The 16,659-nt window shown below is 53.8% G+C and overlaps 1 protein-coding gene across 2 annotated transcripts; it reads left to right on the forward strand.

The window, feature by feature from the left end:
• The first annotated feature begins 12,289 nt into the window (after positions 1-12,289).
• On the forward strand, positions 12,290-16,249 carry OTX2 (orthodenticle homeobox 2). 2 transcript variants are annotated; one of them, XM_064460007.1, is made up of 3 exons: positions 12,290-12,386; positions 12,793-12,965; positions 14,397-16,249. In XM_064460007.1, exons 1-3 carry the CDS (start codon positions 12,290-12,292, stop codon positions 15,015-15,017), a joined length of 891 nt encoding a protein of 296 aa, XP_064316077.1. In that variant the 3' UTR covers positions 15,018-16,249. The 2 variants fall into 2 exon arrangements, with proteins under 2 accessions (XP_064316077.1, XP_064316078.1); XM_064460008.1 differs by having other exon boundaries at positions 12,814-12,965.
• The last annotated feature ends 410 nt before the right edge of the window (positions 16,250-16,659 follow it).

Genomic DNA, 16,659 nt, shown 5'->3' on the forward strand with positions numbered 1-16,659 from the left:
CTCTTCCCATCAAAAATCCCTTTACAAGCAGCCATCTGAGTAGATGCGGGAGAGGGGGAGCTGCGGGAAGAGCAGCGCTCCGGCGAGTGAAGATGAGAAGAAGGAGGTGGGCACGGTGCCGTCCCAGGGGACCCGCATCCTCCCGTACCATTAAGCCTGCGGGCAGATCAGCCGGGGCTCTGGGAGCAGGCAGGGGAGGGAGATGAAAGACTCCTGGAAGGAATCAGGTGCAGAGGGTGGGCAGATGCTGCTAAAGAGCAAAGAGACACGGCCAGGCTCATTTGTCTGGAAGGGAACCAGCAGGAACTTTCTTTTTATCTCCAATTGTGGATGTTAAGGTAGTTCCTAAAGGCCACAGCCAGTTTGGACCCCACCGCTCTGCCTCTCCCTGCCTGTACAGGAAAGGAAATTGCAGTGTTATTTTTTTCCACAGGTAGAAAATCCCCCGCTGTGGCGGCTGCGGACGCGTTAACTCCTCTCTGCCTGCGGGACCTGCTCAGGCTCTGCATCTCCCAGCAGAAACCCAGCTGGGTGATGGTCGGTCTGTTTGTCCAACAACCAGTTGAACGTGGCCCAGTGTTTCTGGTCGGAACCACAGCTCTGCCAGAGCCAGCCCTGCCTGCCTGCACCGGCCGCTGCCTGGCTCTGCCTGAGGATTAGCCGTGCTCCACCTGGTCTGCCTGGGGTTTAATGGGGCACCCCCTTGCCAGGCAGGGCAAGCAGGGCACAGCCCGTCTGTCTGTCTATCTGTCTGTCTGCCTGGGGATTAGCCTGGCCCCACCTGGGCTACCCCCAGCTCTGCTCACCAGGGTGGACCCAGCCTGAGCAGCTCTCTTCTGCGTGGGGTGGTGGGTCGCAGCTGTCTGTCCGTCTGGAGGAGACGGATGGGTGCTGCTCTGCTCATCCTACCACCGTGTCTGCCTGTCTGGGAGGGGAGGCTGGACACCCTCGTGTCTGTCTGTCGGTCTGGGAGGGGCAGCCACACACTGTCATGCCTATCGGTGAGGGGATGGTGGCCATGGCCCTGTCTGTCTGTATGTCCATCGGGGGTGCTGGCCATGGCCCTGTCCATCTGTCTGTCGGTGAGGGCATGCTGGCCACGGCCCTGTCCGTCTGTCCCTCCCTGAGAGAGGCCGAGCACCGTCCGTCCCTCCGCCCTCTCTCCCTCCCTCCCTGCCGGGGTCCCGCCGTGGCCGGGGCGAGACCACTGGACCCCCGTCCCCTCCCGGGACCGGGGGGGCCGAGCCCGGGGCGGGCAGCCCGCACCGCTGGGCACCGGGGCCCTCGGCCCCCCCTTCCCTCCTTCCTTCTTCTCCCCCCGGCGGAGATTAAAAGCTGCGGGAGGGGGAACGGGCCGGGATTAGGCCCGGGGGGGTCCCGGAGCTCGCCCCGCCGGCAGCGAGCGGCCGCATTGTCTCCCGGAGCCGGCACCGGGCGGGACCCGGGCAGGGCGGGCACAAACACCCACCCCACCCACCCCCCCCAAAAAAAAAAAAAAAGCCGCTATTTTCACCTCTGGGAGGCGGCTGAGCGGGACGCCCTCCCCCCTTCCCGCTCCTCCCTGGCCGGGCGGAGATGCGGGACCCCGGCTGGGAATCCCCCCCCGCCCCCTCCCCTTCCCAAAAATAAACCCACCCGTGAACCGGGTCCGCTTTTCCAGGCTCAGGGGTGCCCCCCCTGCTCGGTGCAGGACAAAGATCTGCGGGAAAGTTGCCGGTGGAGGAAGCAGTTTGCGGGGGGGCGACTAGCATGTATATATATATGAATTTTTTTTGAGGGAGAAATTGCGCTGCTTTGATTTAATTCTTTTCTTCCTAAGTATCAAACCAACTTCGCCGGCAGGAAGGGGGTTTGAGCAGGACTTTGTTTAACTCGGCGAGGGGCGCGCACCGCCCGCCCCCGCTCCGCGGCCGCGCAAACACCGCCCGGCTCCGGCTGAGCCGGGCTTTACCGGGGGGCGGGTGTCCCTCCTGGTGGGGGGAATACCACGGAGCAAGCCCTCAACCGCCAACCCTCGGCATAAACACCCCTTATCAGCAAATCGAGGGAATGGAAATTTATTTTTTTATTCTTTTATTATTATTATTATTAAAGCCTAAAGAAACGCCCCAAGCGAAGGCAAAGGCTGGCGCTTGGCAGGGCTGGAAATGAGCGGGGGGGGGGGGAAGGACTTTTCCCTGGGCTGTGGGGCACGGATTCGTTTGCAAACTGCAGCTTAACCGCTAGCACCACTCCGCATTGTCATGCTTTTAAATATCCTGAATTAGGCAGCTCTTAAAAGTCCCTTTAAACCGGGCGGAGGGGGCCAGCCCGATTTGCACAACTTCTTAGGGTTGTGCTGCCATTTAAAAAAAATAATAATAAAAAAATAAAAATACGATTTTGAGGGGGTGAGGGGATGGCACGGGGAGGATGCTGCTGGGTTTTATCGGGGGAGACGGCGGCGATGGCCGGGTGCTGCTGGAGGAGGGGGTGAGCCCCCCATCACCTCTCAGGTACGAGCACTTCCACTGACATTGATGTAACGACATTAGAGTTAATGGCAGCAGCCTGGTCCTCATTATTAATTGTCTTTGTGTTTGGATAAAGTATGTAATCTTCTCCTCAACCACACCATTAAAATAGGTTGCCTTTTCAATTAAGAACTGTCTTGAGCACAGCAGTCAATTTTCCTAATGAAGATGCATTATATTTTCACTTTTTTTTTTTTTTTTAAATAATGGGAAAATCCTACGTTTTCATTAGGCGTGATTACGGAGAAAGTACAAGAGGGGGTTTGTCTAAACTAAATGTGGCCCGTGTAGTGTATTAAATACCAAGCTTTTAAATAAATTGAAATTTCATATAGATCAGACGCGAGGTTGGGCTACAAATACGGTCAAATTCGCTTCCTTCAGATTAAAAAAAAATGCATAGTCCGTTCTTTAAAACGCACTTATCAGATAGAAAAATAATGATTAAAACAACTAGAGTCGACTCTCAGCTGCAATTACTTAGGTAAACTTTTCACTCAGCCTAGTTTGCTTACATTAAACCTGAGGATGATGCTTTAAAATAGACTTGCACTTTCTGCTAATGTGCAGCTTTGGGGAACAAATAGCACAGTTTAATCATGCAGAAACACACAGGAGCCAGAATAGTCTCACAATTAATTTACCAAAATAAACCCGAAGCTGCCTGCATTGTTTAATATTTAGCTTCCACTCCCCTCCTTCCCCTGGAGAAAAAAACAGCCCTAGTTCTTTAGAAAGGAGGAAGGTTGGGGGAGCTTTGAGGGAGTTGGGATTTTTCCCTCCTTCCTTTTTTACGTTGGAAAAGAGATATTGCATCGCGTGAAAGCAAAGAGTTAAATTTTACATAATGTAAAACACTTAAAAAAAAGGGGGGGGGGAACACAAACACTACGGGGAAAAAGGAAAAAAAAGGGGGGGGGGGGGGGGGGAAGCAAGTGCGATATTTGTGAGGCTGCAAGAGGACGGTGTCTGGGTTTTACTGCAGTGCTGTACTTGTGGGATCTTTGTTACCGGACAGACAGACACCCGCGGACGCACAAGCCATACCCTTCCCGCACGGAATTATCCACCATTATCCACGTACAATTTAAGAAAAGAAAAATTAGCTGTAGTCTTGGCAGCTAGTTTTAAAGTCCCCAGTATGAAAAATAACTGCCAGCGAGGGAGAATGAAGTTAAGCATGAGAGTAATTTCTTATTCGCGTGGTAACAACAGTTGGTTTCTGATTTTTTGCGAGCTTTCTGCGTTGTGGTTTTGTTGGGGGGAGGGGGGCCTGCTTTGGGGGTTTCGGGGGGTACTTTTTAAATGAACATTTGTTTCTCCACCAGCCAGCGGCTAAAGAAGATCTGCAAAGAATGGCAAAGAAGATTTTCGATTAAAATCTTAGCCCATCTCCACGGATTACTTTATATATCGATTCCTATATATATGGCTGCAATTGATGGGCTCTAATTAAAAATCCAAAGGGGGGGGGGGAAGTTCTTTCTGGGTCTCAATAAAAGGAGCTTTTCATATACGGGAAATAAAGGTTGTAAAAGGTTACAAACGAAAGACTAGTTTAAAGCTTCTCTGCGGTTTTCTTTTCTTCTTTCTTACAAAACCCCTTTTCTGGCTCTTTCTATCCCTCCCCCCCTCCCCCCGACCCCTTCATTTCTCCCAAGTTTGCCAACACGCGAGATACGGGACTGGAACCGTTAGTTTAATATCTGGGTTGGGAGCTATAATCTGATTGCTGCAGAAAGCTGCTCATCAAGGTAACTTCGTGGCCTGGAGAGAAAAATTATGTAAACTGGCAGCATTAGAGCCTTTCATCAACACACACCCCCGGACACACACAGACATACGGAGACACACTCCTTCCCCAACCTCCCGCACCGGCCCCCGGGGGACGCCCCGCACCGGCCCCCACGCGTGAACCCCCCCCGCAAAGCCTCCCCCAAAGACTTTTTTTTTTTTTTTAATTTAATGCTGTTGATTTATTTCTCTATTTAAGGGTTGGGGTTGTTTTTTATTGGGGGGGGTGGGGTACGATTCCCCTCCCCCCCCCCCCCCCCCCGGTGTACACGAGCCTTTGCCTCAGGTGCAAGCCCTGACCTCACTTTCTCTGCTCCCGGGGTAACATTTTTAGAAACTTGTCCGGCTTCGAGAAGACCTGGGCAAATTGCAAATCTCCTCTAAAAGCCTCCACTATCCCCTCCTCTCCCCCCCCCGCGACCCCCACAGCCCAATTACGAAACTTAGTTTCATCTAAGCAAAGATGCTGCCTTAATATATATATGTGTATATATAGATTTTTTTTTTTCCTTCTCCAGAGGGGGTGCCGGCTCTGCCAACCTTTTCCCAGACGCTTGGAAAAGGAGGTGGGTTTTTTTTTTTTAAGCATTCCGGCATTTTAAAACGAATCCGACCCTTTCTCGAAGTGACACGGCTTTGCCAGTGCCTCTGGCTTTGCACTCTCCAAAAGGGAGATTTTGGGGTGGCGGGAAGTGTCGAACTAAGACAAGAAAAATAATAAAAAAAACCCACTCCCCAATTGAATTGCAGATAAACTTAAAGGAAAGTCTGGAATATTTTAACTAGACATAAATCCGATGAGGGAAAAGCTTAGAAGTGCGCAGCATCCATCGCTTTCCGGAGCCGACCGGAGATACAAAGATGACAAATAATAAATCGGTTCTTTTTTGGGGGGGAGGGTGGGGGGTGGTGGGGAGGTTTGCTTCCTTCCTTAATTTCCACCCGACCTGAAGAAATGATCATTTTCTTTTTCCTTTGGTCATAATATCCAAGGGCAGCAGCTCGGCGCGACCCGCCTGGGGAGCGACACGCACGGCAATAAAACCACTCGCGAAACGGTCGCGTTAGTGAGAAGGGTCAGAAATTAAATCAGACGAAGCAGAAAAGAAGAAGAAAGAGAGAGAAGAAACACACACAGAGAGAGAAAAATGGCTCTGTAACACGATTGGCGTCGGAAAGTTGGAGAACTTACTGAGAAGCAGAAGTTACAGTTTCTTTTCATCCCAGAAGCAGATTTTGGTTCTCTGAGCACAAAGTTCTTAGAGGGCAGAAAAATCACACATCTCCACTCACTCCCCGTTAGCCCCAGCTAGTCTGGCTCTCTGGGACTGTACCTGCTCTGAAACGCTTTCCAAATGGACCAGAAGAGATTGGAAAGTTAAAAAAAAAATATTTAAAAAAGAATGAAAAACCCTCAAGTTCCTACAGCTGCAACAATTATTATTAATTTTTTTTTCAACTTTTCCCCGAGCAGCAGAAGGCTGAAGGCAGAGGCAGCTGCAAAGTGTGTGCAGGATTGCTCCAGGAAAGCAGGTTCCCCCTTTTTCCCCCTCTCCGATCCAATCTTTGCAAGAGCCATTCCGACACATCGCTAAGCTAAAGGGAAATTCTCTTTGATAAAGCGGTGTTCCCAGCTTCTGGGTTTTAAAACCTAAATCTATATTCAAATCTGGCTGAAGGTGTGTTCTGGGATTTATGAAAGCCTCTTAAAGGGGTAAATTTACCAAACCGTGACAAAATCATCACAATCTTACTTTAGACATCTGAAGTGGATGAGAATTTTAAAGAGACCCTTGTTTATTTAAGTAACACTGTCCAGCTCCGCCACTTGTTTTATTGGCCGCGGGAATTATTCCCAACTTCTGGGGCTGGGGAGGGGAAGTGGAGGGGGGGGGGTGGGGGGCAGAGGGAAAGGCTGGGATGTCCCTGCTGCCTCTGGCAGGCTGCAGGCAGGGCAGGAGCTCTGCCTGCCCACGGCCGGGCAGGGGCGGGCAGGGCTGCGCTTCCCAACCTGCTCTCCCGGCTGCTTTCTTCAGGCACTGAATTTTATTTCTCTTGCTCAGCCCTCCTCTGCCACAGCCTGGCTTCCCCCAGCCGCCAAACACCTCTTTCTTCTTTTTTTTTTTTTTTTCTTATTTTATTTTTAGTCCACCCCCCCTTTTTTTATTTTTAATCGATTTCGAAAATACCCTCCTGGTCAGGATACACGGGGACGAATTATCTCTCTCATTCTTCCAAGGTGGATTAAGGTTATTAAATAATATGTGGGGGCGGGAGACGATGGCAAAGGCGGGGTGGGGGTTGCGGGGGGGGAAGGGTTCAATCGGGATATTTATTACTAGTGCTTTGCTAAGGGGGAGCTTGGGGGGGGTGGCGCGGCCGTGCAGACACGCGTGGAGGTGAGAGGGAAGGATTTGCCCGGCGCAGATTTCTGTGCAAGGGTTGTGGGGTGGGAGGGGAGCTGCAAAGGGGTGGGGGCTGCAGCCGTCCTTCGCTCCCCACCCCTTCAAAAAAAAATTTAAATAATTTTAAAAAGCACCAAAAGTCCCTAGAAAAAGTCTCACCGCTCGGGGCGGGTGGGAGAGAAGCAAAACCCACAACTCCAAGGAGTGCTGAGGGTCCCGGGGGGTCCCAGCCGGGGGTACCCCGGGTACCAACTTTCAAAAAACCAAACAAAAATAATAATAATAAGCGGACAAAGTGGGAGCGGCTGGGGCGGGAAGGGCTGCGCTGCCTTCCTGCGGGGGCTTGTTTTGTTTGTTTGTTTATTTGTTTAATTTCCCCCTCTTCTCCCTTCCCTCCTTCCCCCTCCTTCCTCCTTCTCTCTGGGAGGAAAGGGGAAGAAAAAAAAAAAAAAAACCCAGAACAAAACCCCACCAAACCCCACCAAAGCCAGAGCCCGAATCCGCCCAGCCCAACCCCGAGCATCCCAAACCTGCTCCTGCAAAACCGCCGCGCCGGCAGCGCTCGGGATTGCGCTAAAGTCCAAGGACAACCACACCGGATCGCAGCCAGGCTCGGAGAGAGCCACAAAGCGGCGAATTAATTGCTATAACTTCATTAACATAGGTCACCCCATTAAAATGATCGAGCCGCTGCAGTTTTTTTCCCCTATTGTCAGAAGTGAGGAAAGTGGGTGAGCTGCTCCCTCCCTCCCACCTCAGCCGCCTCCGTCCTCCTGCTTTTTGCCAAAGCTTTATGGTTTTGGGTTTCTTTCACCCGGGAGAAGTTGGACGGGGTGGGGGGGCGCGGGAGGTGGGAGAGGGGCGTCCTGGTGTACCCCGCTCCGCCGGCTCCGGTGCGCCCGGCGGCGGGGACCCCCCGCCCCCCCAACCCCTTCGCTCCACCGCCTTTATTTCTATTAAAATACATCCACGACCCTATTTGTAAATTCAGCGCCGCGCCGCTGAGCCCCATTCTACACCATCATCCGTCTAGATCTTAAAAAAAAATATTAAAGTACATTTATATAGCCGCCCCCCCCGAGACTCAGTTCCCCTCGTTTTGGTGGACATTTGGCCCCTGGGAGGTGGAACGGGGGGGGCGGTGGGGGCACCCCTCCTCTGTCCCGGGGGTGGGGGTCTCCCCTTTGCTCCCGCGGGTTCCCCCTCGCCCAGCCGAGGGCTCCTGGCAGGCTCCACGTCCAAAATATTTACTTAGATATTAAAATATCTTTTGTTGTTATTATTCTTACACCCCCCCCAGCTTTTTGCCGTCCCCCCCTTTCCTTCCCCGGGCAACACGCTAACGCCATCGCTCCCAGCCCATCACATTAATTTGTACAACCACTTCATACCCTCCGCTCCATAATGTATACATATATATATTTTTTAAACCAAGCAGGTTCTTTTAAGGTATATTCTAGTGTCATTTCAGTGGCTGTTATTTCTCGCTTGATTGTCCCCCCGGTACAGCAGCGGCCTGTTTTTTCCTCCCCCTGTTGTGTGTTTTTATTATTTTCCCCCCTGGCTTAGATGTGTCAATCACTCTCTCCCTGCCATTGGTTGGAGAGTTTGCGTCAAAAAGTTGCCAGAGAGGCGCTTTCTCAGCAAAGCTCCCCGAGAGAGGTAGAGACCTCAGCTCCAACGCAACCCTGCCACTATTATTAAAAATAAAATCACTTGACCAGCTCCGGCACCGGCCAGCTCTGTATGTACCCAGCCCAGACCCCCAGCACCCCCGCATCCCTTTCCCGCACCGTCCCCTCCCCCCTTTTTCCCCCCATTTATTCTTCTTTTTCAAACATTTTTTTTTTAATTCCCCTCCTCCCCCCCCACTCCCGCCCCCGGTGTCCTGGGCATGTGCATGCGGCGAGCTCTCTAACCTCCCGCTTTGTGTTTTCTCTCCCAGCTCAGCCCCATCCCCGAATTTGGCGAGGATCCGGGCGGCAGGTTTCACCCCTCGCCCCCCCAAACCCTCCCCGCGGCTCCGGCGAGGCTCGCAGGTAAGTCCGACCCGCTCGGGGGATGCTCGCCGGGCAGAAACACTGGAAGACGGGGGGGTATTAAATTTTTTATTATTTTTTTTCTTAAAAAGAGTATCTGTGCGGTGGTTTGGGGGGGGGGGGCACTGTGCCGGTAGCAGTGAGCCCGAGGGGAGCAGGCGGTTCCCCAGAGGAGATGCGGGGGTGCCCGGGGGAGGCCGGGCCAGGCCGGGCGGAGAAGGGAGGCGACCCGGGCCGGGGGCGATCGTTCGGGCCCTTCGGTGGGAACCGGGAGCCGCTGGAGGAAAAGGCGAAAGACTAAATCCGAGAAATGGGAAGGCGATTCCCACCGTGTCCCCCCCCCCCGCCGCCGTGGCCGGGCTGTCTCCCGTGGGCGGGCGGGGGTCGGGCGCAGAAACCCCCGCTCCTCCGAGGCCAGGCGCGGCTCTTCGCCGCGATTTCGTTGGCTACGTGATTTATTTTTATTTTATTTTTATTCCCCTCCTCCCCTTCGGCCTCATCCTTTGGACTTTGGGTTATTCCCTGACCCCAAGGTGGACTTTTAAAATTAGAAATAATCAGGAAGGAATTCCACCGCCCCCCGTCTCTCGGCTCCTGCCTGAGGAACACACACACCCCCCCACCCGCCCCGCTCCTCTTTGCGATACGGAGACTCAGCAAAGAAATTTTGCAAAGGTGCCTCCGGAGAACCGGGCGGGAAATAACAGGGCGAGAAACCTCCGAGGCGTTTTGGGGCCGGGGCTTCACGGCTCGGCGCGGGCGAAATGGATGGCGAGAATGGCATCCAGGCCGGAGAGGGGCTGCAGCTGTTTTCAACCGCTCTTATTATTAATATTTTTTCTTTTTTTAAGCCGTGGGAAAGCGCTTCCCAAAGCCCCCGGCCGGGTGTAACGCGCCCTGCTCCGCGCCCCGGCCTCGTTCCGCCGAATTGCGGCTCGTTGACAAAGAGAAAGTAGGGAAAGTCCTTGTGCAGCGGCACAAGTTTCGTTAGAGCTCAAAACCTCCTTCGCTGCACAGATTTATTTCGATTCCGGCGTCTCCGGGAAGTTGAGCTTTATTAATTATTTTTTGGAAAAAAAAAAAAGCAACTCCGGTTTAAAACAAAACAAACTAATTAAAAAAAATAATAAAAGTTTTAAAACGGCGGCGGGGGTGGGGGCGGCAGGGATGGGTCGCACGGCTCCGGGGAGGACGTCGCTGCCCTCCCGGCCCGGCTCCGTGCGTCGTGTCCCTCCCTCCCCCCCCCCCACCGAAAGGAGCCGGCGGCCGCGGAGCTGCGCGCAGGTTTGGGGGGGGCGAGACGCGGGGAGAGGGGGGCTGCGGAGCCAGAGCCGTGGCGGCTCCATCCCTGCCGCCTTCACAAAATTCCCGGGCTGGGAAATATCAACTCAAATCCTCCCGCCGCGGGGGAGGAAAAGAAAAATAGAATTTAAAAAAAAAAATAATGTAAGAAACGCGGTGGAGCGCGGTGCGGGGAGGGAACCGAGGTCTCGTTTGCAAAATAAATCAAAATAAATTCTTTTTTCAATCTCGGCATCTTCCTCCCCGCTCCGCGGCCTTACGCGCCCGGCCGCGCATCTCTGCCTTGCATTAATCAGTGCGGGCCATCAGCGGAGCTGGGGCCGGTGGCCCGTAATTAGGGAGCGTGTGCCGGCCGGATTATCTCGTTAGTTTATCAAGAAAACATTTATTATAATTAATTCTCGGACGGGGTAATTATTATTGAGCGAGGGTAGAGCAACTGGTAGCCTCGCTCTTTGCGGAGCTGGGGAGGGGGGGCGAGGAGGGGGGAAGGTGACAGATTGCGGAGCGGAGCCGTTGCTCCGCGCCTGCGGAGCGGCCCCGGGATGCGCGGCCGCGCTGGGCGCGATGCCGCCGGCTTTAACGGGGTGGACGTTTAGGGTTGTTTCTTGCGATTTTTCTCTCTCTTTTTTTTTTTTTTTTTTCTTTTCTTCTCTCCTGGGGGGATTGTTTAGGTTTAGTTATTTATTTGTTTGTTTTTAAGCGTGCAGCAAAACCACTGTTGCTTTCCCGCGCATCCTGCGCCGGCGAATAAACTCGTGGCCGAAGTCTCCCCGACGACGGCGCGGAGCGGGGGTCCCCCTTTTTGCCCACCCCCCCGGGGTGTGTGTATGGGGGGGATGTGTATGGGGGGCTGTTAAAAGCGGGGGCCCGACCCTGCGCTCCCCGCGCTAAATGCGCGCCCGCTCAGCGCAGCTGTAAAGCTCTTCCCCGAGGGGAAAAAGAGGGAAACACACACACACCGGGGGGACCCGCAGGAGCCCCCCGGCAGCTCGCAGCCCTCCCGGGGCGGGGGGGGACGGGACGGCTGCGCTCCCCTGTTAGCCGAAACGCGGAGTTTTGGGGTGTTCGAGGAAGAAAGTTCTGCTGGAGTTCGGGTTTTTCGGCGGCCGCCGGGAACGGAGGGTAGGGCGAGATTTTGCCCCCCCAAACCCACCAAAAATAGAAGATTTTCCACGGGGAAAACAACTTTAACCCTTTCAAGAACCTGCGGTTGGCCCCTTGTCGGCCATTTTTTGGTGGAATTTGGGTCGCAGCCACCCACCCTGTGCTGCAGAGCCAGCGGGGGCCCGGGGCGCCGGGCCCGGGGAGCCGCTCGCCCGCCGGGGCCGTCCCGGGGCCGCTTCCCCACCGAGGTGTTTGTTTAGCTTCAGCTCCGACCTCAAGAGTTTCTTGAAAGCCTAATAAATCTGTTACTAGCCTCCAAATCTAATTACCCGGAGTACTAATTAGGTGCAAATGGCCGGTGGAAATTACTGTAGCCGGGGACTGATGGCGGTAGAGCAGAAAAGTTTGTGTCTCTTCCCGAGCGGGCATTTGAGCTCTGAAATGCAGCAACGTCGGGGGGAAGGGGGAAAAAAAGAGGGGGGGAGAAGGTTTGAATGTTGCCCAAACCTGGGATAATTAAAGTCCTTGCAAGAGACTAGGGGAGAGATAGGTTTCTTGAATTGTTTCTTTGTTTCTCACCCTTGGGCTTTGTTATCTGCATTATTTATTTAGCCGAGGGGTTCTTTGTGTCTGCCAATGGCCCCAATCAAGTTTTGCTTGAGACAATTAGCCGGTGCCCGGCCGGGAATCCTATGCAAATGCCCCGGGCTGCCGTACAATGCGGGCAGTTGAAGGCATGGGGGGGTTTTGTTCGGGCAGTAATTACTGGCTGGGATGTCGTCGTCCCCCATCCCCCCCCCCTTCCTCCCTCCCCTCCTCGCCCCTGTTTTTTTGGGAGAGATGCGTTTATCTAGTCAGTCTCTCCCAGCTCCCAAACCCGGCCGGGGTCCGGCTTTACGATCTGGGGGATTGACGGGGGAAGGCAGCAGGGAGAAAAATAGTGGGGGAGAAGGGAGGACAGCGAGCTGGCCTGACACCCCCCTTTTCCCCTCCTCTCTCGCCTCCGCAGGCACCTGGCGGTCCCCCCCGCCCGACGGCACCCCCGGCACCCCCCGGGGCAGGCAGGGCTCTCGGGCGGCTCCCCCTCGCCCGGATTTCGGCCAACTCTCCTCCCCGCCACAACTTTAGCATGATGTCTTATCTTAAGCAACCACCTTATGCAGTCAATGGCCTGAGTCTCACAACCTCGGGCATGGATTTGTTGCATCCATCCGTCGGTTATCCTGGTAAGCCATGGTTTATTTTCCTTTCCCCCCCCCAACCCCCCCTTTTTGCCCCACGGAGGAGAAGCCGCCGGGCTTTTGGAGGAACAACATGCCCAGGGACTGTGATGGGTGGGGGGCGTGGGGTCTTCCTTTCTCCCTTCCTCCTCATCCTCAACTTTTTATGCGGGGAAGGGTCTGCAAAGAGGGGACACGATTCTGCTGGAAGTGAGGGGCAGATGCTCCAGACCCATCCAGTGGTCCAGGAGATGGGGAGGAGGCATCGGAGTTGGGATTGCTGCGTGGTGGCGGCTGAGAACCAGGGTGCGGGTCACCCAGGAGAGGTGGTGGTGGGGAAAATCGGGGTGCTCCCCTGGGGAGAGGGCTGGAGGGGACACACAGGGCTGAGGGGTCGCTGACTGACAGCCAGGGCCTCTGGTTCCTTTTGCAGCGACCCCCCGAAAGCAGCGCCGAGAGCGCACGACCTTCACCCGGGCGCAGTTGGACGTGCTGGAGGCCCTTTTCGCCAAGACCCGCTACCCCGACATCTTCATGCGGGAGGAGGTGGCGCTGAAAATCAACCTGCCTGAGTCCAGAGTGCAGGTAGGAAGCGGGGTCGCCCTGGAGATCCCTGCCTGCCTCCCCACCGCCATCCTGGTGTGGAGGGTTTGGGCTGGTCCGTGGCTGGCAGGGAGGTGAGGGAGCTGTTTTATGGGCTGGCGTCAGTCCTGGAGGGAGATGTCCAGGGTTCACCCTATGGGGTGAAGGATGCTCATAGATGGGTGAGGGTGCAGGGGCAGATGGAGTGGCAATTTGCCTCCCCAGGGCTGGAATGTGGACCCCACCTCCTCCCCGTGCACTGTGGGGGTTCATGCAGCTCCTGGGCCCCAGCTCCTGAGCCCTTTGCACCCTTCCCCAGCCCCCTTGGCCTCTCTGAGACGTGGAGGGCTCCCCAGCATCCCCGGGCTCTGCACCGTGCCTTGTCCCCGGTGCCAAATCCCAGCCCGTCCTGCAGGCGCTTGGGGCTCCTGCAGAAACTATAAAGGATCCCCCCTTTCCCCAGGGATCTCCGCATCCTTGGAGCAGGGTCAGACTGGGATCCCCTTCCATGCCAGTACAGACTGGGAGCTTCCTCTGCCTTTGAAGGGACTTTGATGAGGGAGGGGAGGCCTTGGCAGAGGGGACCCCCCTCTCCTGGGGCTGGGCTGTGTCTGCTCTGCAAGCAGCCTGCTTGATTTAGCAATAAAGACAAACCAGACAGCATTTTGGAGGTGCTGCAGGCAGGGCAGGAGGGGGGTCCTGGCAGCCTGTTCTACCCCCAGCACGGATCCAGGACACCCCTGCAGCTGGGACAGGGCAGCTCCAAAGCCCCACTCGCCTCCCTGCAAGGCTTCCCAAGGCTTGTGGGGTGCTGTGCCCCAGCACAGTGTGCCCACCCAGGACCTGGATCCCCCCATGCCAAACCCCAGCCTTCTCCCCATGAAGCTTCCCCAACACCCATCCTCCCCAGAGCCAGCCCCCTTGGCCCCTCCTAAAGGAGGGTGAGATGGGGGGCTGGCCCTGGCTGGGGGTGAGAGCAGAGGGTCTATTTAGAGGGTAAATGAGACATCTTTACCCTGTGTCCCCCCCAACCACTGCCTCTGTTTCCCTAATTGTTCCCTCCCTTTCTGATGCTCTATTGTTTCTAATTAAGGGCTTGACTTCAATAGGCCTTAAACGGTGATTCCTGGGGGTCCCCGGCTGGCAAACAGCAAATAGGGAGTGCTTCCCCCCCTCCTTTCCCCCAAAAGTGACCTTATTAAGCAGTTTGATTTGCCCATTTCCACTTGTTATTACTGCTAATGATCTCAGGGAGGGGGAGCCCCGGAGCTTTTCTCTGCAGCAGCCTGCAACCCTCTGCTCGCCGGGGAGCGCTTTTAGTGCCCCCTCCCCGGTGAGGTTTCCCCGCTCACTGGCTCTTCCCCCCCTTGGGTTTGCCTGCGCATCCCTAACACCCGGCTTTTTCTCTTTCCCCCCCTGTCTCTCCATCTCCAGGTGTGGTTTAAAAACCGCCGGGCCAAGTGCCGGCAGCAGCAGCAGCAGCAGCAGAACGGGGGCCAGAACAAGGTACGGCCAGCTAAAAAGAAGAATTCGCCAGCCCGGGAAGTGAGTTCGGAGAGCGGGACCAGTGGGCAGTTCACTCCCCCCTCCAGCACCTCGGTCCCCACCATTTCCAGCAGCAGTGCCCCCGTATCCATCTGGAGCCCAGCGTCCATCTCCCCGCTCTCAGACCCCCTGTCCACATCTTCCTCCTGCATGCAGAGATCCTATCCTATGACCTACACCCAGGCATCAGGCTACAGCCAAGGATACGCTGGCTCGACCTCCTATTTTGGAGGGATGGACTGTGGATCTTACTTGACCCCTATGCACCACCAGCTTCCCGGACCGGGGGCCACCCTGAGTCCCATGGGTGCCAACGCGGTCACCAGCCACCTCAACCAGTCTCCAGCCTCCCTCTCCACCCAGGGCTATGGAGCCTCCAGTTTGGGCTTTAACTCCACCACCGATTGCTTGGATTATAAAGACCAAACCGCCTCCTGGAAGTTAAACTTCAATGCTGACTGCTTGGATTATAAGGACCAGACATCGTCATGGAAGTTCCAGGTTTTGTGAAGAACCTTTGTGATAACGAGAGAAATCGCGACGAGAACGAACAGGCTGGGCTGAACGCTCCAGTTTTAGTCAGGTCTTGGTTAAATTAAAGAGAAAAATAACTCAACGGACAAACAAACGAACAAAAAACCGACAGCGACAAGAGGGGGACAGTGTTGGTGTGATCCCGTTCGGACTCATCTCCTGCTCAGACGCTCTGGAAAAGGAATAATAAAGAGGAAAAAACGGATGAGGAAGGCCTTAAACGGACAGATCATCTAGTGAGCAGAAAACAGACAGACCCATCTGTGTTCTTTCTAGTTTTAGGCAATTGTTGGGTTTCTTTGTTTGGAAGAGGTGGGCGATCGTCCCACCTACGGGCCAGTTTTAAAAAAAAAAAAAAAAAAGAAAAAAAAAGTCTAGGTTTTTATTTCTTTTTTTGTGTGTGCGTGGAAAGATCCTTCACCCAGAGGTTTCCAATGTGTTAGCCAACCCTCGGTTAAAATATTCGGAATGGACAGCATCTCTCTTTTGCTCCCTCTTTTTCTCCCTCCCTCTTTCTTTCTCTCTCGCTCTCGAGCTCATCCAACTGTTTCATGCCCAACTTGCTCAAGTTGGCACCCGGAGAACTTGGTTCAGGGCTGTGTGAGTTGTGTGACTGATTGTCCTAGCTGCACTACTTTATTTAAAGATTAAAAAAAAAAAAGATAATGTTCATAAGGAGTCAATATGTAGTTTTTAAGAGACAATCAGTGTGTGTCTTATATAAATGGTACATCTGTGGTTTTTAATCTGTGCTAGACTTCAAAACTGTGATCTCCTGTATTGTATGCAACTATGAACTCTGCACCAGCGGGAGTTCTGCTGTGATTTAAATAGGTTATAATTATAAGTGAAATTCAGAGCAACTGAGTTACCTATTATCATCTTTTAAAAAAATAATTTAAAAAAATATATTAAAAAAAAAAAAGAAAAATACAAAAACACGATCGCCTTTCACCCGAGGTGAACTGCACTGAAACTTTTTACAACAAACTGTCTCTGAATGAAAGAGAAAAGACCGAAAAAACCCTGCCGGAGGACATTAAACTCCTCTGGAGCTCACTTACTGCTGGCCATGCCGGCAGTAACTCTCAAATCCAACAGGACTTTGGGCAGTTGCTCTGACCTGGATGAATTTAAACCAAGAAATTCATTGTTGTTTATGCTTGCAGATGTTAACTGAAAAAAAAAAAAAAGATATATATGCATAAACCTTTTTTTCCTGGATTTGGCAGATATGTATAATTATATTAAAATGGTTCTAGCACACTTGATGGTTGTCTTCCATTTTAATCGCATCCGGTGAGTGACGGAGAGGGGCGATGCCGTCTGCCGCAGGGATTTCTCGGTTGCAGCCAGGCGCGGGACCAGGAAGGTCCGGCTGCTTCTGCAGGGCTGAGACAAAGAAGGTTTGCTGGCGGCTCCCTGAGGTGAAGGAAGCAAAATGAAACAGGGATTACTTTAGTTTTTAATTTTTTTTAAAGCAAAAAACAATTCCAAACAGCCCTTGGATAACGTGACCTTCCCCCCGCAGCCTTCCCCCATCTCGTCACGGGGAGGGGAGGGATGCGTTTGCTCCGTGGCCTCCCGGGAGGTGCGAGTCCCCGCTTGCATTTGGGGA

Source organism: Phalacrocorax carbo, chromosome 9, assembly GCF_963921805.1.
Source record: "Phalacrocorax carbo chromosome 9, bPhaCar2.1, whole genome shotgun sequence".
Classification (NCBI taxonomy): domain Eukaryota; kingdom Metazoa; phylum Chordata; class Aves; order Suliformes; family Phalacrocoracidae; genus Phalacrocorax; species Phalacrocorax carbo.

Bases quoted from the DNA above. Each gene is read 5' to 3' on its own strand.
- OTX2 (XM_064460007.1), top strand. From the start codon at position 12,290: ATGATGTCTTATCTTAAGCAACCACCTTATGCAGTCAATGGCCTGAGT. The intron at 12,387-12,792 runs GTAAGCCATGGT...ACTGACAGCCAG, and splicing joins TCCATCCGTCGGTTATCCTG to GGCCTCTGGTTCCTTTTGCA. The intron at 12,966-14,396 runs GTAGGAAGCGGG...CTCCATCTCCAG, and splicing joins TGCCTGAGTCCAGAGTGCAG to GTGTGGTTTAAAAACCGCCG.